This window comes from Vombatus ursinus, unplaced genomic scaffold, assembly GCF_900497805.2.
Source record: "Vombatus ursinus unplaced genomic scaffold, bare-nosed wombat genome assembly UNPS02015106.1, whole genome shotgun sequence".
Classification (NCBI taxonomy): Eukaryota; Metazoa; Chordata; class Mammalia; order Diprotodontia; family Vombatidae; genus Vombatus; species Vombatus ursinus.
In genome coordinates this window covers 525,920-547,049 of record NW_020954884.1, presented here as the reverse complement: position 1 = coordinate 547,049, position 21,130 = coordinate 525,920, and the positions used below count along the sequence as shown (strand labels likewise).

The 21,130-nt window shown below is 40.0% G+C and overlaps 1 protein-coding gene across 2 annotated transcripts in view; it reads left to right on the top strand.

Moving 5' to 3' along the window:
* Positions 1-221: 221 nt before the first annotated feature.
* IL7R (interleukin 7 receptor) overlaps positions 222-21,130 on the top strand; it is a 27,013-nt gene continuing 6,104 nt past the window's right edge. Inside the window, exons 1-6 of one of the 2 annotated variants that reach the window (XM_027846276.1) lie at positions 338-397; positions 3,609-3,707; positions 6,546-6,684; positions 13,337-13,497; positions 17,216-17,373; positions 19,933-20,101. In XM_027846276.1, the coding sequence (XP_027702077.1) occupies positions 13,347-13,497; positions 17,216-17,373; positions 19,933-20,101 (478 nt within the window). In that variant the 5' untranslated portion in view covers positions 338-397; positions 3,609-3,707; positions 6,546-6,684; positions 13,337-13,346. Of the gene's footprint in view, positions 398-3,608; positions 3,708-6,545; positions 6,685-13,336; positions 13,498-17,215; positions 17,374-19,932; positions 20,102-21,130 lie in introns of both variants that reach the window. The other variant, XM_027846275.1, reaches the window with a different exon arrangement.

Here is a 21,130-nt window from a genome sequence, read left to right as displayed (position 1 = left end):
CAAACAAAGGCTCATAATCCCCCATTTCCAGTAAAAAGTCAGCAGTCCTCTCTACTTACTACAATTCAACAAGTACTCAGGCTTCCTGTTGCTGACACTTGTCTTCATTTCTCATGTGTTTATATTTCCTCCTGGCTGTGGTTAAGCAAGACAGAGTTACTTAGTGTTGGTCTATAAAGCTGCATCCCCAACTTTTTCTCTCACTTACACAGGCACAGATTCTCACTGACTCTGGTTCTCTCTCTCTCTCTCTCTCTCTCTCTCTCTCTCTCTATCCATCTGTCTATCTATCTATCTCTATCTCTGTCTTTCAAAATGACAGTTCTCAGTACAACTATTGGTATCATATTCTTTTTACTTCACTCTTCTTCTGGAGAAAGTGGCTTCGGACAGGATGGTGAGTCATTTCAAACTTTTTTTTAGGATTATGGGACTCTGATGCCTTCTTTGGGGTTGTTCAGACCCACGAGAGTCTTAGGGACTCATGGAGAGTGATAAGGACCTGGCATGTGCTTCTGATCAGGACTGAGGATTTAGATGATCATTTAAAAACTAGATTACTCTAAGAATCAAGAGCATTGGAGAATGGGTAATCATATTGACTCCTGCTTTATAATTTAAATCCTAAATATCTAGAAGAAAGGAACAAGCCTTTCTGAAAGCTGGATCTTAAATCTGGGTGGATATCATTTCTTTTAAAGAAAAGATAGAGACCTGTAACCTCCACAAGCAGTAGATTTTAAGAGTTAATCCCAAGTAGAAAACTCCATGCCATTTGCACCTTATGAGTTTATTCAATGGGGCTTTAGGGAACTTCCAAAGTGTGGACTTGGTGCCGAAATCACAGTGCAAACCCACTGAAATTTGAAGTTTTTTTTTTTTAACAGAAGAGATTGCAGAATATTGGCACATGAAGGGAACTTAGAGGTGATAGAGTCCAACCCCTTCATTCTACAGTTAATAAAAAGTCCGGAGAGGTTGGACTGGGTGACTTCAGATGTCTTTCCATCTAGGAGGTTCCACACAATTTGCCCTGCTGAAGAACAGCAAGCACAGGACCAGAATCCAGCTCTCCTGTCTCCCAGGCCACTGCTCTTTCCACTGGACCTCTGGGCTTGATTTTAAATCTCTAGAAGATATTAGTCAAGAAAAAAACTGAATAATTTCCTTGCAATCAACTTACCAGAGATCCTGAATAGATAAATTTTCTTTAACAAGCCACCATTACTGAATCCAAATGAAGGAATGAACCATTGCTGTGATAATCCTGGTGCTAGGAAACATAGATACAGAGAGATAGCACCAACCTATGAGCATTCCAACAAACAGTTGGCAAGAAGGAAACAAACAGCAGCACTTTGGGGAGTTTATTCATATCAATTCATTCCTATAATTAAGTTCTTTTATTTTGATAGTTTGAAACATTTCTCAAGAGATGGAATCAAACCCACTAGCTTTAATGACTCAGTTTAGATATTTTACAATATAGCTACTAAATAGGGAAATCACTGACATTTTCTCATCACAGGACAAAAGTCACAGAATTAACATTTTTTCACAGTCTGACTACATTATGAATCATTTCACAGAGATGCTTATTACTTCATAGTAAATGCAGTCTTGTGCTTTGAACAGAAAATGAATACTGAACATAGAAAAAGCATGTTAACACATATTGTGATCTTTTTTTTTTTACATGATCTCTCTTAAAACCTTGAGTGACTCAAGTGGAAATTTTGGTTTTTACTTGGAATGTGCTTTAATTTCTGGTGAAAGGGCAGGGGGGAAATACTACATGTGCCTTTGGAGAACAATCACCTCAACTCCGAAACATTTTAATTTGGGAATGATTAGATACAAGTCAATAAATTAATCAATTCTTCAATAGCATTTATTTAGCCACTGTTATGTGTCAGGCACTAAGTTAAATGCTTGATAAACAAAGTTGATGTCTCCTCCTCACACTGGGAGGAGACAACATACACGACCATAGATAAATAAATATAGAATATTTGCAAAATAAATACACAGTAATTGGTTAGGAAGCAGTTAAGTGGCTCAGGGGATAGAGCACTGAGTCTGGAGTCAGGAAGACCAGAGTTCAAATCCAGCCTCAGACACTTATCAGCTGTGTGACCGGGACAAGTCACTTAATCTCTGTTTGCCTTAATCCATTGGAGAAGGAAATGGCAAACCACTCCAGTATCTTTGCCAAGAAAACTCCATGGACAGTATTGGCATGCTATGGGCTGTGGGGTCACAAAGAGTGGGATGCAACTGGATGACTGCACAACAACAGCTGGTTAGAAGCCACTAACAACTAGCACATTCAGGAAAGGTTTCTTGAAAGAGGTGGTGCTTGAGCTGAACCTGGAAGAGAGCCAAGGATTCTAACATCAACAAGGTCTGAATTTTGGAGCTTTTGTTTAAATTACCCTCTGAGTCATCCGAAGACTTTTCAGCTTCCTTGGACTTTTGAGAATTCCAGTCACTTGCGAAATGCTGTTTGCAAAGGAAAAAAAAACTCCTGTAAGCTCAGGGACAAGAATCCCCAGCAGCATCCTTACACTGTTGCAACCTCTTCACCCACTCACAATTATGCAATGGTTACAGGTTTACAAAGTTTCTTCCTCACAATAACCCTGCTGGATAGGTAGTACCAAGTATTATCCCCATTTTACAGATGAATAAACTAAGGCTCAATAAGGTAGAGAAACATGCTAGTATGTGTTAGGACCAAGATGTAAGGTAACAGTCAAGAAATTGCTTCTAAAAAGAAGCACTTTGGGACAGCTAGGTAGTGCAGTAGATGGAGCACCAGCCTTGAAGTCAGGAGGACCTGAGTTCAAATCCGGCCTCAGACCAAACACTTGACACTTACTAGCTGTATGACCCTGGGCAAGTCACTTAACCCCAATTGCCTAAAAAATAAATAAATAAATAAATAATAAAAAACAAGCACTTTAATGAGAGGATGGTTGACTCTATGCACAGTGTAGCTAATACACTGAGGCAAACTAAGTTCCATGAAACAGCTCTCTAATGCCAGTGCTGATCACATTATAGACTAATCTTGGATTGCTCTGGGTTTGATACATTTAATCTAACCCACAGTGAGACAGAGGGCAAGTCTTGGAAGACCTGGGTTCAAGTTCTATCTCTGATGGAGCTATGGAACCTTGGGCAAGTCACTTCTCAGTGGTCTAGGCAACTGACTAAGACCATAAAATACAGGCTAGTAGTTGATCTGTATCAGTGAGGGGAGGGAGGAGTTTCCATACCAGAAGTTCCCTCATGCCAATGAGATAACAGATCGGAACCACCCTGTGAAAACCAACCTTCCCCTAAATTTGTCCCATAGTCTATCTTCCTATGTGGATTAACAAAACATATTATAATGACTATGCATAATAGAACTACAGAAGGTCCAAAGAGGAGCTGATAGAACGACGGGAAAGGAAATGCTAGGGCCAAAAATAAGGAAAGGAGGAGGAGGCGGGGGAGGAGATGGAAGGGAGGAGGGAGTTGGAGGAGGAGAGAGGAAATCTTTTTCTGTCTGGGAAAGCAAAATAGGAGGAGGAAGATATTGATTTCATAAATTCATGAAGTATGTTTCAGGTCAACCTACATTTGTACCCTTTGAAACTTGAAGAAGGTAAAGGAAGACAAATAAGAGAGAAAGCTGCTTCACGTGGTGGTTAAGAAATGTAAGAAACTCCTTATCCTACGATGCAGTACAAACATCCAATAGAAGTGGAATCAAGCAGCTGTGACAAACTTATGAGCCAGAAACAGTGACTAATAAAGGCTTGAATATGCCTATTTTTTTACAGCTTGCATCAGGGAGAGGAAGGATTTATGTCCTTTGGTCCTTCATTGGAAATTATAGCTCTGCCCTGAATAGTCTATGGATTTGATCCAGTGTGATCTTTCTTAACTTCCTAGAAAATGTCTTACACAGAAATTATGCCTTCATGGGTCTAACACAGAATTTTGAAGCTGAGAAATCAGCTAGTTCAACCTATACCCAAATAAGAACTCCAACTAGATTTCATAACATACAACAACAAATGGTCATCCAACCAGTACTTGAAGGCTTCTAAGGGGGAAAAACCCACCAGCTCTTGAGGTAGTCAGTTCCATTTCTGGGCAGCTCTAATCATTAGGAATTTTTTTCCTGACATCAAATTTAAATTTTCTTCTTTATAGCTTGCACCTATTAACCCTTGGCTCTACCTGTTGGAGCCAAACAAAATAAATCTTATCCCTCTTTAATATAACCACCTTTCAGATACTTAAAGACAATTATCATGTCTCCCCAAAGTCTTCTTGTCTCTAGGCTAAGTATCTCCTGTTTCTCAGACTTAATTCTTATATAACATAGACTTGAGGCCTTCCCTTTCGAAATCTAGAATCTTTTTTGCCATCCCAGTTGCCCCCTGAAACAAACTGTCACATCACCATCTGTTAGTGGGGTTGTGTATCTTAGCTAAGATCCCATACTAAGTGGGTAGGAAAAGTGACCCACTGAGTCAAGAGTCTGGATCTGTGATGATAAGCATAACATAATGCATAGTGTTAGAGTCAGGAAGATGTAGGTGAAAATACCACCTCAGAAACTTACTAATTTGTATGCCTCTAGGCACACTTAACCTTTTAGCCTCAGTTTCCTCACCTGTGAAATAGGGATCTGTAGCACTTATAAGATTGTTATGAAAATAAAATAAGATAATGTATGAAAGCACTTTGCAAACCTTTAAAGCACTACAGGTAAAAGTCAATTGTTATTATTAGAGGCAGCTAGATGGTACAGTAGATAGCACACACTGGGCCTGAGTTCAAATCTAGCTTCAGACACTTAACAGATGTGTGACCCTGGGAAAGTCACTTGACCTCTGTCTGCCTCAGTTTCCTCATCTATAAAATGGGGATAATAATTGCACCTACCTCACCTTGTTGTTGTAGGGATAAAATGAGATAATTATAAAGTGCTTAGCAAATGGCAAATAGTAAGTACTACATAAATGTTAGCTATTATTATCATCATTACATACATGTCAACTGTTATTATTAGAGGCAAGTAGGTGGCACAGTGAATAGAGTGCTGGGCCTGGACTCAGAAAGATCTGAGTTCAAATATAGTATCAGAAACTTATTAACTGTGTGACCCTGAACAAGTCACTTAACCTATTTGCCTCAGTTTCTTCACCTGTAAAATGGAGACAATGATAGCACTTACCTCACAGGATTGTTGTGGGGAATAAAATGAGGTGGTATTTGTAAAGCGCTTAGCACAGTACCTAGTATGTAGTAGACTCTTAATAAATTCCCATTCCATTCTTATTATATTATTAGGTTTATTGGCTCTTTTCCCCTAATAAAGAAAAAAAAAGAAATTAAAAGCAATAGTAAATTCAGATTCTAGGTTAAGAACCAAAGCAATCATGTGTATTATCTCTGACTTACAATTAACCAAGCAAATAGATCAATTAAAGCATCACAGAGAATTTTGGTATTGGCAGGGACCCTAGAATTCATTTTATCTGCCACCTAGATTTTACAGAAGAGGAAAATGAGCTCCAAAGAGCATAAGCTGAACTTTATTTTATTTATCATCTTCCTCAATTATTGCATGTGAGTCCCTTGAGAGTAGAGACTGTCTTTTGGTTTTTCCAGTTGTACCCACAGCATTTAGCACAGTACTTGGCACATAGAAAGTACTTAAGAAATGTTTTTTTTTTTTCATGTACATTCCAGCGGCAAAGCTAAACTCAGTCTAGATGAAGAAACACACTCAATCATTGCACAATGTCTACTTTTTACTACTTTAATCTGTTCAACAAACTTTTTTTTCAAATTTATTAAATAGCTAAGACACAGCATGGCATACTGGACAGAGTACTGGGTGTGTCATCACACAATCTGGATTTGAACCCTGGCTCTGCTACTTGGTACCTATGTAACCTTAGGCAAGTCACCTCACATCTCTGAGACTCAGTTTCTCATCTGTGAAATAGAGGAGAGTGGACAAGATGACCTCCAAGTTCCCTAGTATCTCTAACCTTATGATCCTATACAAATACTACGTGTGAGATGCTATGCTAAGATTGCTTGGAGATACAATGAAAAATAAAACAATCCCTTCCCTCTAAAACTTTGCTGTCTATTCTAAGTAATTGATGGCATATTCATAAATAAATATGATACAAATTAGATAAAATAAGGGGAAGAGAGCACATATCATGACAGTCTTTTAAATCATGAAGTTATTTCTGGGTACATGTTAGATCTTTTTTCAACCTCATCTCTCTTTCCCCTGACACCACCCCATTTATGATTATTTTTATTGTTTCATAAAGAAAACCTGACTTTGCCCTTTGGTGCCCTCAGAAAAGTATCTTAATTATGGAAGTGTGGTTGATAAATAAAAAATATTAATTTTTTTAAAAGTATCTTAAATAAATCATCTATTTCTTGCTGCATATCCCACATCTTAAATTAATGCAATCTCTTGCTTGACTAATAATCTCTGTGCTGTTCTCCAGATGAATTTGAAGATGAGGAACAAGATGATTATGAATTCACTTGCTATAGCCAATTGCAAGTCCATGGCCAGCAGCACACTCTGACTTGTTCTTTCAATGACTCGTCACTCAACAGCACCAATTTGGGGCTCAAGCTATGGTGAGAAATCATTGAGGCTTTTTGTTTTTGTTTGGGGGGGAGGGTAGAAGGTACAAAACCTCTATTAGTACCTCTGTGTGTCATACTCCTGGGAAAAAAAAGACTTCTTATATTGATGCCAGAAGTATTCAACTTTTCCATTTCATGAATACTCTAACTTCCCTTAGAACGATTGTTAGTACACACAAACACATGCACATGCATACATGAATCATCATAAACACACAGATCCTCAGTTCATCTTCACACTCTCTCCTCGGTAGCTCTGTAGCTCCTATTTCCTCCTATGCTTAATATTAGATTCTAGATGCTAGGAAAGACTAAGAAGGGAGTGTGTAAAAGGGAGGTATAGGAAATGAAAGACGGGAACTCAAATTCATTTAACAGAGTTTGCTACCCCAGCTACCAAACTGTCATGCAGGTCATTATAGCTCCAAACCTCTCTGAAGTTTCCTCATAGCCACCAATTAGAGAAATACTCTGTTGAGCTTAACAGAGATTTTCCTCTTGGGGGACACATAGACTCATATGCTGTGAGGGTGGGAAGGAATGTTTGAAATCATCTGGCTTGATTCCATCATTTCTTAGATGAGGAAACTGAGCATATAAGAGATGAAGTGATTTGCCTGGGGTCACAAGATTAGTTGAGTCTGGAGACAGAACTAGAACCCAGGTCTTTAACAACATCAACAACAACTAATATTTAGATAGTGCTTTAAAGGTCTGCAAAGCACTTTACAAATACTATCTCAATGTATCCTCACAATAATTCTGGGAGGTAGGTGCCATTGTTATCCCTTCTGTTTCAGATGAGGAAACTGAGGCAGAAGTTAAGTAACTTGCTCAGAACCACAAAGCTAGTGTCTGAGGATGGATTTGAACTCAGGTCTTCCTAAGTCCAAGTCTAGTGCTCTATCCATTGTGCCACGCGCTGCATCTAGTCCATTTTTCTCAGTAAGTCAGCTGCAGAACCACTCGGATAATACTAAATCAGCCCTATCTCATTTATGCTTATATTTAGGTGGACCAGGTATGAATGAAGCCCAGGATTTCTATGCAACAACTATATACTTGGCCATAAGAGGAGAGGGACATTCCTAGTTTTTTCACAATATATCCAAATACCTTGAGCATCTTTATGAAATCCTTTTTAAAATCATTTCCCCAAGTGAGAAATAATTCCTCTCTACTTATCAACCTCTAACTGTAGAATGAGCAACCAAATGAATAGATGGAATAGATTTCCATGATTATGAAAGTCCAAATCATAGAACCTCAATCCCAAGCCCTAGATGAAGTGAATGAAGGAAAAACTACACAAAAACAATTTCAGAAAAAAAAAATTGACTCAGATTCTCCAGCTGTCCTTTCGCCACTTTGCTACACATCAACTGTGGACCTCAGTGGCTTTTGTGTTTCTAACATAGTGCCTTGCCCATGGTAGGTGCTTAATAAATATCTGCTTAATTGAATTAAATGTATACACAGCCATGGGTAGAATTGGGATCATGGTTCTCATGAGTAATAGGAGATAAGCAGGAAAGGGAACAACAAAACAACAAAAGCACCATTTAGTTTGTGGTATAGTGGAAAGAGCACGAATCCAGAGACTTGGAGCCCTGCTCTGCCTCTTTCTAGCTGTGTGACCTTGGCAACTCAGTTTCCTTGCCTGAAGAAATGATTTATCCTCACCTCAACAAAGTTGTTGTGAAGATGACATGAGATAGTATAGATGAGAGGTACTGTTAGTTCAATAACAAGGCAGCTTGCTATATCAAAGTATCTTTTGGCTGTCATTAATATCTAAGCTATATATATGCATTATATTATATATTATATATACAAGCATTATTTATACAACATGTATATATGTATATGTATATATTGTGTATATATGTTGCTTGTCTGAAACTTCACTTCATAGAAGACCAGCCCCTCCTTCAGAAGTAGATGGTCTTAACCGTCAGCTTTGAAACAGATCCAAGTTAATGACACAAAGTCAGGTAGTTGCAATGTCTTAGAGCTACTCAGTCAGCCACGATACAATCCATAATACAAGCAGTCCCAACTTTCCACTGTGCCTACTTTGTAACTGGGTCTGTTATTGTTGTTTGTCCTTTGTTTTCAAAAAGGACCAATGACATAACTGGGTCTATGATTTCATTGACAAAGGAAATTCATAGTGAGAGGACTTTCTCTACCAAGGGAAATTAGTACCTTCTCTGCAATTTATAATCTTAGAAAGCTGCCTGGGGGCACTGGCAGGTTAAGTGATTTCCCCAAGGGCTTATAGTTAGGTTTTGGCTCAGGCGGAACTTGAACCTAGGTCTTTGTGGTTCCAAGGCCAGCTCTCTCCCCACTATTCTATAGCTGCCTCTGTTTCGCATTTTACCACTGTACTCCTTTGACACTACCTAAATCAATGGCTCTGCTTCTAGCCGTCTTCATCTGCTTGTCTTCTTGTCATCTTTCATAATACTTCTGCCTCACTGGGTTATTGCAAAGGGAAAAACAAAATGCAGTGTAAATATAACATGAGCTATTATTATTGTTATTACATCAGTTTATGCTGGTGATGTGGAACACATTCGAGCAAATTCAGTGGCACATATATGAATGCTCAGTCAGCTTTGTAATGATCCTTCTTCAACGTGCTTCCAGGAATACAGAGTAGTTTAAAGGGAGAGGGGATGTGTTGCAGTGTATTATAGACTGTGAGTAGATGATGCAAAAATAATTTATTGCAAATGCAAATTGCAATGCAAATAATTCATTGTCTTAGAAAAAATTCATGAAAAAAATTTGCTTGACATGGTGCATGCCAAATAACGGATTTGCTCATGACTATTTTTTACTCTTCAATTGATTGCTTCAGCACCAATTGTGGGCACGTGGGATGAATATTCAATCTACTTTTGCTTTCATAGTATTTGACCATGCTATAACCTCTATACTCTGTCAAATATTTGGATTTATCCCACAGCATGTTTCTGGTATTTCTATACCATCTGTTTTATGGGTCCAGTGAAAACATATATGAAAAAGCATTTATTAAGCATTATGTGCCAAGCACTGTGCTAAATTCTGGGTGTATAAATAGAAAAATAAGATAATTCCTGCTCTCAAGAAAATGACATTTTAATTAGAGGAGACAACACAAAGGGGAGAGTTCAGCTGCAGGGGTAGATGGAAAGGCACAGAGCTCCTAAGAGCACAGCAGCAACAGAACAGAAGGCAAAGCCTATGATTCTTTAGGGGGCAAGAGAGTTTCTGTCCCATGGGGAGGAGGCAGGGGAGGAAACTTGAAGGGACTAGCTGACCACTATTGGGATGTAGGGGATAAGTGAGCGAGCCTATGAGTCAGAATGGGGAAAGAATTCCAGATTCCCTCCAGAAGGGGCAGAATGGAGGAGGAGGTCAATGTCTGGTCAGGAGGAGAAATAGGGAAAGGAACATTGGCAGAAAGATAGAGGTGGGCTCTGGGTGACCTAGGGAACAAAAAAAAGGAGGATGGCTCCACTTAGTACCTTCTCCAGCTGGGGATCTCCAGGAGAAATAGATGAGTTATGTTAGGTTGTGATCCTATGTTGGTGGATATAAGTTTCACATAGTGAGATCTTTCAAGGTATCAAAGTGAGCAAGCATCTATACCACCAAACTCAGTTTTTTTTTGTTGGAAAAAGATAAATAGCAGTAGAGTAGTAGTAGTAGTAGTAGTAGTAGCAGCAGCAGCAGCAGCAGAAGAAGAAGAAGAAGAAGAAGAAGAAGAAAAGAAGAAGAAGAAGAAGAAAAGAAGAAGAAGAAGAAGAAGAAGAAGAAGAAGAAGAAGAAGAAGAAGAAGAAGAAGAAGTGGTAGCAGTAGCAGTAGCAGTAGCACTAGCAGCAGTAGTAGCAGTAGAGGTAGCTAGTATTTCTATAATGCTTTAAAGTTTCTAAAGTGCCTTATATTTATCTCATTTTAATCTCTCAATAATCATGGGAGGTAGGTGCTACTATTATCCCTATTTTGCAGATGAGAAAACTGAAGCAGACAGAGGTTAAGTAATTTGCCCAGCGTCACATAGCTGGTAAGTGTCTGAGGCTGGATTTGAACTCAGGTCTTCCTGACTCCAGGTCCAGTGCTCAATCCATTGAGACACCTAGCTATCTATGAGGATGCTGGATCCCAGTGGTTCTGGGAACTGATGTGAAAACCTGACTCTGTAATAGCTGGCATTAACTAGCAGGTGGATTAAGGTGTGATTTAAAAAAGTCATTTTGGTGGGAAGATCTATATATCTCTTAGATGTACATAGAGCATATGGAATCAGATCCACTCAAGAGGCAGAAGGCTATGACAGTGTGGCTGCTGTCTTCAAATACATCAAGAGCTTCAAATTCATTACACTTCACTGGAGTCCATTTCCATTATAAACATGACCTGGCAGATACTTTATTGCAGCACTGTTCTTAGTTCATTAAACTAAACCATCATTCAAATGAATAAAAGGGATAAAAAATAACATTGATCCGGGTTCATCCCTTTGGACTAAAAATGTTACCGGTATAACTCACCAAAGGTCATTGATAGTTTTTGTGAAGACATGATTTCAAATGAAATGTGGGAGAAGTGGGGGAAGAATAATTAGTTCTATAGCAGCAACACCATAAAATGTGAGATCATTTCAAAACAGCCAAAATCTATGCTAAAGAAGCTTAAAATCTATCGTTCCAGAAGTCTGAGATGATGAGAGAGAATCGTGGGGAATGTTGGGCTAGGCTGAACCTTGATAGAGGTTTCATGGAAATGCTAGTAGGGTGTTACCACATGAAGGACTCCAGAGGTGTCAGAAAATTTCATCTGGATGTAAAACATGAAAGGTTGGAATAAATAACATCCACCACACTGGTTGGCTGCCTGGATTCTTGGCCAGGGAGAAATTAACAAAACTCCCCACATTGATCACACTTGTCCCATTTGCCCCATCTACCTTGACAGATAAAGGCACTAAGTATCTAGTGCTCCTTTCTCCCACAGCTCCTTTCTCCTTATCATGTGTGCTGCTCAATGATGCCGTAGCCTCCTTCAGAGTAAGGCTGCCCCTTCCTCTTCAGAAGCCCAGGAAGAGCTGAGCTCAAATTCCCCATCCTGCCTCCATGCACTCCTTCCAGAACAGGAAGAAGACAGTTTTGTCTTCTTCAAACTACACTTCCTGGAACTCACACAGCCAGGCTCCATAGTCAAAAGTATGCTACAATTGAACTATTTGGATGGAGGAATAAGAGGAATAGAAATCAAATACTCCCAAAGGGCTACCATGCCAGGATAAGGGGATTGATGAGGGATGGCAAAATGGGAACCCCCCAATTTGGGGGTGGTAGCTGCATTTCAAAATGACCTTAGTCAAGACAACTATATGTGAGTATGCCTTTGCTTGGTCTTTCAAAGTCCCAAGACAACAAAATCAATATACTTAGCAAAATTTTTTTACACTGAGATTATATAGGATTTGACCATTGTTGCCTTGATTTGTATAAATTTCTAGTGACAAACTATATATGATGATTTTTTTTTAAGTATTGCATTGGGGTGATTTTAAGTAATTCCCTACAAGTAAATGCATTTAATTATTTGTAAGCATGTACTACAGCAGTTTGATAGTGGGAGACTTTGCATATGAATGTGGCAGATTTACCTCAGAATTTCCAGGCTCAGCCACCTCACAGGGAGGCAGGCTGTTCCCTCTTCAGAAGGTCCAGGAACCAATGCATAATATTTCAACTTGATTATACCAAGAAAATGAGAAGCAGAGTATACATAAAATCATTCAGTCATACTCAGAACCCGATTCTAACAATTGAAGATAGACAGTTTTCTGCAAAGCAGGAGAGAAAGCATACCTGATGTAATCCCTACTTTGTTCTACCCCTTTCTTTATCTCTAATCCCAGGGGAGCATCATTTTCCTTTAAAAATAATGTTATCTCAGGGCGGCTAGGTGGCGCAGTGGATAGAGCACTGGCCCTTGATTCAGGAGGACCTAAGTTCAAATCCAGCCTCAGACACATAACACTTATTAGCTGTGTGACCCTGGGCAAGTCACTTAACCCCATTGCCTAGCCCAAAATAAATAAATAAAAGATAGTTAAGTTGTTTGGGACCAGATTGCTATCTCTCCTTCTTTGTGGTACTGGTTGGGAACTGTTGATGCAGAATAGGGCATATTCTGTTAGAAAAAGTCACTGTCTTACTTGGTTGTACTTAACTGTTTTCTTTATTTGTAAGGGAGGGTTCTATAAGGGTGGGGGTTTCATCAGAAAATTAGTCATATAAAAATCATGAATAAAACATTTTAATGTGAAAAAAAATGAGTCAAGCCTGGCATTCTATGGAGAGTGATCACAGACTATTTTTTTTTTAAATATCACTGAGTTATTTGTGGGCACCAGACCTGCCCTTGGTTTGCCCTGGACAGATTGTCTGCCAAGGCTGTTTGGCTGGGTTTATATTCCACTCTAGGAATTTGAGGGGCAGAGGACTCTCCTTTTGTTTTCTAACAGCTAGATCCTGGCAGAGAGATAGGTACCATGGAGGGGTACAGCATCAGATCTACTCATCATCATTGTTAGCAAGAAGTCCTAGGTTTATATTGGCTTTGTATCTCATTCCACAGTGGCGCATTCATGTCCAACACACAATGTGAGATGATGACGAAAAGAGAAAAGGATTATTTTATGAAATCAAGATCATTTTCACTGATTAATATTTGTGAGTTGTGCGTGATACTTGGAAAAAGTAAGGTGAATTGCAAAACACTGAAGATAACCAAAATAGGTAAGACTTTACACAATGGGAAAGGGGAAGGTGGTAGTTGTTTAAATTTCTGGAGATAATCTTGGTGACAAGACTTAATAACTTTACTTTGTGCTAAATTGACTAATTGTGAAAGTAGTTTACATGAGGAGTTCATATTTTTGACAAAGGACTGAGAAAAACACTTAAGCCCTGAGGAGGTGATGATGGAGGTGATATACTTGAGGAGAAAGAGAGCGAGAGGAGCAGCACTTTATGACCTTTAGAATGGACTTTGTTCAAATTGAAGTAAAATTTCCTTACTTTATTTATTTTTCTTGCTTTTTTAAAAAATGGCTAATATTTTTTGCATAATTTCACATGTGTAATTGATCCATTGCTTTTATCAATTAGTGGGGGGGGAGGGAATGGAAGGGAAGGAGAGAATTTGGAATTCAAAATTTAAAAAGAAAAGCATTTTAAGAATAAATAATAATTTTTTATTAAAAAAAAAGAAAAAGAATAGACTTTGTTCCTTCTACCACCAACAAAGTACAGTTCTTTCTTTCTGGACTGTTTCCTCATTTTCCTTTATTCTTCTTAGAGTATTTTCTGCTCTGTTACTCAGCATGCCACAAGGAAAACAACAAGATTCAGGCCCTAGCTTTGGTATTTACTTGCTGTGTGACTTTCAGCAAATCACATAACCTCTCTGAACTTCCATTACTTTAGTTATAAGTGAAAATACCAAGACCATTAATACCGATCTCCCAGGACAGCAATGAATTTAGAATAGAATAATGTATAAAAGTATTTGATAATTTTAATCTCCTTCAGTTGGAAGCCTATTCTTCTGTGTCTATGCCTTTATGCATCTCCAGTGTAACCATTTTGATTGAATCGGGTAGTTATTGAATGATCATTATTGACTTTTATCAAATACATATTAATAACTACTTGGTAACCAACTGATTCAGACAAAAAACTAGTTGCTGATTGGTGCACATCAGTGTGTTGACAGAGCCAAATAATAATAAATTTTTATTTAATATTTATTTATTTTAATGCTTTAACTTGGCATAATGGAAGGAAAGATGGCTCTGGAGTCAGGGAACCTATTTAAATATCTGCCTTGTTACTCACTCTCTTGTGATTCAACTCAGTAAGTATCTGTCAATGTTTGCCAAGCACTGTACTAAGCCTTGGGGGAAAAAAAGACAAAATCTGAACGTCCCTGCCCTCAAGGAGCTAACATTCTACTAAAGGAAAGTGCCTCCTCCATGAAGCCTTCCTGGATCCCCTCAGCTGAGAAGGATCTCTTCCTCCTCAGATATTCTTCGACACCTTGGATTTCTGCTTTTCACTCCTTCAACTCTTATATTTTTGTGTGTGTACATATGTTATGTCCTTCCAAGTATATTATGGCCTTGAGATCCAGGATGGTGTTATTTTTGCCTTTGTGTCCTCCACAGACTAACTCAGTTGGGCAATTCATATTTGTTGAATTTAGTTGAACTGAATTCATTGAGTTGTTTGGGACCAGATTGCAGATCTTGAATAATGGACTTGATTCTGTGGGCAAAGAGGAGCCATTAAATAGAAGGCATTCCAGAGGGGAAAGAGGAGAAAAGGGAGAGGACTAGGGAGGGGGAAAGTCCTTGAGGAATGGGCTTAGGTTCTGAGATTTTTAGTGGAAAAGCAGACTCCGTTTGGGTCTTGAGAGAAGAGAAGGATTTGGATTGGAGGAAAAGAGTGGTCTACCAGCAATGGAGTCAGGAGAAAAGACTATACCTTGCTCTTTGATCTCTGCGTTTGTCCGCAATCTCCCTCCTTCCTTCGCTTTTCTGATTACTATTAATGGGTTTTCCCATGTGAGTGATGTTTTAGTACATATGAATTGTCCCAGAGGTGGCAGCAGTCATTTGTATATGTTGTGATAGCATTCCTCACCCAATCACGAAGAACTGATTCTCTGAACCTTCAAAACAGAAGAGTAGACTCAGTTGCCCAGGAAGATAAGTTTGCGCTTAATTTCTTTTCTCTTTACCTCTAGGTTTGGTTAGATGCCAAACCTTCCATGGATCCTATCTCTGTTTGAGATCAGCCCTGCAAACAAATAGGCCACCCACTCAGCAGCAACCACACCTTCAGCTAGAGTGAGTGGGCGACCTCCTGGCTGGGGCAGAACAGGGAACCTTGCAAGAGATGGGCAGGAAGCTGAGCCTCTGGCTCAACTACCAAGCTTGGAAGACTCTCAAAGATGCTTGCAATCCTAACCCCTTGTACTACTGAAACCACCCACAGTTCTCTTCTTTGATATTGATGGACCCTCATCCCGCATTTCTCCTCTCTTCCAGACTCAGTTCAGGTGTCCCTCCCCTTTGGGGAGCATTTGGTTGGAGGCTCCTGCCCTGCCCCTGGCAGGGGATTTGAAGGTTTCCATGAGCCTCCAAGATAAAAATGATGTCCTCTTCCTTGAATCTCTTTAACCACTCCACTTGGACCTCCTCATTGCACTTTCTACAGTTATTACTATTATTATTATTATACATGATAGTTATTTGGATATGCATTCTATCCCCCTACTAACTACATTCTAAGTTCTTTAGAGGCAGAAACTTATCTTTTTTCATCATTGTATCTTCACTAACTCAAACATAGCAGGCTCTCATGTGGTCATTAAATTATTCAAATGATTTGAAATATCATCCTCAGATGAGGAGCCAGGGACCTAAGTAGCAATTTTAGCATATGGGCATAGGCGGCCATAGAGTAAGCACAGGCAATCTGGGGCAGCCCAAATCATGACTGGGTGAGGGGCATAGAAGGTGTCCTCAAGCTATGACATCGTCCCTTGCTCATGGCCTGTCGCTTATAGGAGAGTAGGTAGGAAGAAAGAGAACAGATCAGGGCTGGCCAGGTAGGCATTCACGTGGGAGGAAAGAAATGAGGTCTCCATTAGCTTCCTATTTTAACTAGCTCTTCTCGCTAACAAAGTGCTAAGCTCTGTTGTTCTTATTGTTGTTTTTTTCTTTTTGAAGACTGCAAGTGCTTTTGGTATCTTCTAAGTACAGAGCCCAGGGCCTAAGACCTGGCAGCCCTACCCTAGTTACAGTTCTTGGAGGGCATGAAACATAGCAGGTACAAGCGACTGGACCAAGGCCCCACAGTGGTAAAACCAGAACTAGAACCCAGGTCTCTGGATTCCTCTCTAGGTCAGACATCCATACCATACCACTCCGCCTTCTGGGCCACGCCAACGTGATGCTTAGTTGGAGCATTGAGGGTACTTAAATGTTGAGGAATCTGACTCCAGTTGTCATTGAATTTAATGATGTTATTGAAACTGAGCTGATTGGCTCTCCTTTTGGGGCCAGGCAGGGGAAGGGAGGAATGGAGCAAGCATTTCTTGTACGCTGAATATGGGCCAGGCAAAAGTGACAAGGACTATCTCATTTGATCCTCACAACCCTGAGAGATAGGCAGGGATGAGAGTTAGGGGTTCAGGGGGTGCAGTGGATAGAGCACCAGCCCTGGATTCAGGAGGACCTGAGTTCAAATCTGACCTCAGACACATAACCCTTACTAACTGTGTGACCCTGGGCAAGTCACTTAACCCCATTGCCTAGCCAAAAAAGAAAAAAAAAAGAATGAGAGTTAGGGGTTCAGAGAGGGGGCAGGTTTAGAGAAAGGGGTCACCTTCTTGTTTATCCTTCCTATCTGCCCTATATACTGACCTGTTTTTTGTTACCCTTTCTAGTTAAGCCTGAAGCTCCTTTTGACATAAATATCACCTACCGAGAGGCAGCAAATGACTTTGTGCTCACATTCAATACAACACACTTATGGAATGACTATGTAAAAGATTTAATCCATGATATAGCCTACCACCAAGAAAATAGTAAAAGCAACTGGATGGTAAGTAGATAAACAGTATTTTTGAAAGCCTTCCGAATATCCAAGATATGTGGCAAATAGGGAAAATCTCCTTTTTGTTTCCTCTTCTTGCTACACTTTTATCCTAGCACAATAAATAAAATAAGCAGTCTGACTGTGTGGGGATATCAGGGTCAGGTCAGTTCTGAACATTTATGAGTCCCTTAAAGTCCACTGTTCCCTTCTATTCTCTGTGCAGCCAAAGGACAGTTTTCAACAAGTTATAGAGGAGTCTCTGATACCAGGTGGAGAGAAATTGGACTAGATGCCTTTCCAACTCTGAGATTTGGGGGAATCTAAGTTCTCTTCTATTGTGTGGCTTCAGGATATGCAGTCATGGTTTATAATGACTTCTTTTAAACCAGGCCAAATGCTGGATGAGAGTAGAAGTAACCGGGGACCACTGGAGTGAGGCTTAGCAGCACAGCAAATCTCAAAACTTTGCTTGTTGTTGCTTAGTCCTATCAGACTCTTCGTGACCCCATTTGGGATTTTCTTGGCAAATATACTGGAGTGGTTTGACATTGCCTTCTCCAGCTCATTTTACAGATGAGGAAACTAAGGCAAACAAGGTTAGGTGACTTGCCTAGGGTCACACAGCTAAGTGAATGTCTGAGGCCAGATTTGAAGTCATGAAGATGAGTCTTCTTTGTTCCATGCCCAGAATTCTATCCACTGCACCATCTAGCTGCCAGTCTGTAGCTGACACCACCTCCCTCCTCTGGCTTGAGACACTTGAAAGACTCCAGTAGATCAGCAGAACAACAAATAGATCTTTTCCAACTCCTGCTCTCTGAAAATAATTCATCACCCTTTTAAAGGTTGGTTTAAAAAGCTTCCATTTTTCCAATTACATGAGAAAATTAATATTGCTAGGGTTTGCATGGAGTGGCTTTCAGTTGAACTCAAAGGGAAACGTTAATGAAGTTACAAAGGTCAGTGGTTCAGTGTGGCTCCTTCCAGCCAGATCTCAGGCTAGGAGGTCCAGTTCACTCTCTCCTGCCTGATTACTCCTCTCTTGGTTTTGTCCAGAAATTGGTGATTCCGGTCGCAGGCTAAATGTTCTGCCACTTTTGGCTCTCAAATCAATAGACTGGCTTTAGCAAAGTTTGTTGGTATTTTAGTTCTTCCAGACTCTACATCTCTCAACTTTAGGAAAGCTTTATGTCCAGAAGCCCTGCTTTGGACAAACACTCACATTCGCATAATAGCGCCCCCCCATCTCATCCCCAAACCAATTCTCTTCTTCCTGGCCCTCTCTTGATCTTTGTCCCTTGGGTCCTTGGATGAGGAAGCCACTTCTGTCTCTAGCCTCCAAAAAAAATCTCCTCTTGGGCTTCAGGCTTGTCTATACCTTCCCCTTGTCTATTCTCTCCCTCCTCTCCCAGATCATCCTCTTTGGGCTAAATCACCATAATCCTACCTCCTTAAACCTGACTTACCCATTTCAGAATCAAACAGAGGCTCTCCTTCTGCCTCCATTCTCTTATTCTTCAAAATTTATTATCTCATTCCATGTACAATCCTCTTCTTCTGTTTTATTATGTATAAGGAAATGCTCATTTTATTTGGTGTTTTAGTTCAGAATTTATTTTAATGTCTTAAAATTGTTACTTGTGTTCTGTTATGGTCCTCCCACCATATTCCTGATTCTGGACCTCAATATAACCAGCTTATAGGTTGAGCTTCAGTAGTAGACACGTCCTGGGCCCAGTCAATAGTGGTCACCTTTCTCCCGCCCTCCCTTTCCCAGAATTGGCCCAACCTCCAACTCCCAGCCTCAAGACGTCTCCTGAGGAAATGACTTTTGAGATTCCTCATTGCAAATTATCTTAGAGAAAGACTAGGGAATACAGTACATAATATAAAATGTAACCATAGTAAGGTGGATACATAAGCAAGGTGGACCATTATCACTACAATGAACATGCAAGTGTCCCTGAATGTCTTCACTAAGTCATAGCCTCTCTTGGGCTAATGAAAGAAATAGTCCAAGTATCTTTATGGCACAATGATATCGCTTCTCCCTTACAAACCAAAAGCATTCCTCTACCTGCCTTTTGCATCCTCACAGGTTTGAGATCATTACCATCATCTGCAGCCAGGCTCATGGTTTTCAGGAGAGAGGATCCTTTAAGTTTATACATATAGTACCTTAAGCTTGGCTCATCCTCCACCTTTCTCAGCCTTCTCTTCTTTAGTTCAGAGACAGGAAGTAAAGTGATGGATAAAATAGACTGTATTCAGAGGTCTAGCTTACCTAATCCACTTTTCCTTTTCCTCTGGCCAAGACTGACCATTAACAAAGTAGACAGTCACCTATACAATGTGATGTGAGGAGGTCTACCTGCCCAATATAACACCTATGGGCTTGCTAAAACCTGTTAGAGTCTTCCAAGGAATTGGATCTTCAAATGTTAAGCCCATAAGAATGCAACATTACTGAATTAAATTTGATTTGTAATACTTTGTTAAACTTGAATGTAACCTATTTCTTCATCATGAATAAGAATGACAAAAATTATATCTTTCACTCTTTAGCACATAAGTTCAGACTATCCTCTTGTAACACTTCTGGAGAGAAAGCTACAACCAAATTCAACATATGAGGTTAAAGTACGGTCACTTCCCGGTGGAACCTATTTTGCAGGGTCCTGGAGTGATTGGAGCCCCAGTGTCTACTTCAGGACACCATTGAGACCTAAAGCAGGTATGCAATGACTATGTTCTATGTTTTTATCTGTGGCCTATCTGAAGGAAGGAAGGAAGGAAAGAAGGAAAGAAGGATGGATGGAAAGAAAGAAGGATGGAAAGAGAGAAAGGAGGAGGAAAGGAAAGAGGGAAGGAAGGGGGGAGGAAGGAGGGAGGAGAGAAGGGAAAGGGATGGAGAGAAAAAGAGGGAGGGTAAAGAGGAGGGGAGAGAGGGAGGAAGGGAGGAGGGAAAGAGGCAAAAAGGAAGGAGGAAGGGGAAAAGGGAAAGGGGGGAGGAAGGAGGGGAGAGAGAAGAAGACAGAGGAACAGGGCAGGGAAAAGGGAAAGTGAAGGGAGGGAGGCATGGAGGATGGGAGGAAGGAAAGAAGGAAGAGAGGGAGGAGAGGAAGAGGGAAGGGAGGAAGAAGGAAGGATTTGTTAAGCATCTACTATGTGCCAGGCACTATGCTAAGCATGTTTAAAATGTTATCTCATCTGATCCTCAGAACTCTAAGAGGTGGTGTTATTATCAGCCTCAATTTATAGTTGAGGCAAACAGAGGTTAGGTAACTTGTCCAGGGTCATAGCTAGTAATTGACGTGACATTTGAACTCAGTCTTCCTGGCTCTAAGTCCAGTGCTCTATCCACTATGTTATCTAACTACTACTTTAATAATAGCTAGCAGTTACATAGCACCTACTATATGACAGGCACCCACAGCACCTTACATAGATGGTTGAGGCACCTAGGCGGCATAGTGGGTAAGAGCACTAGGAGTAAGAAAGATCCAAGTTCAAATCTTGCCTCAGATATTTACTATCTATGTGACCCTGAAAAAGTCATTTAACCTGCCTCAGCTTCTTCATCTTTAAAATGGAGATGATAATAGCACCTGCCTCATAGGGTTGTTGTAAGAATCAATTAAGACAATCTGTAAAGCTCTATATAAATGCTAGCTAGTTTTATTAGATAGACAGACAGACAGACAGACAGATAGATAGATAGATAGATAGATAGATAGATAGATAGATAGATAGATAGATAGAT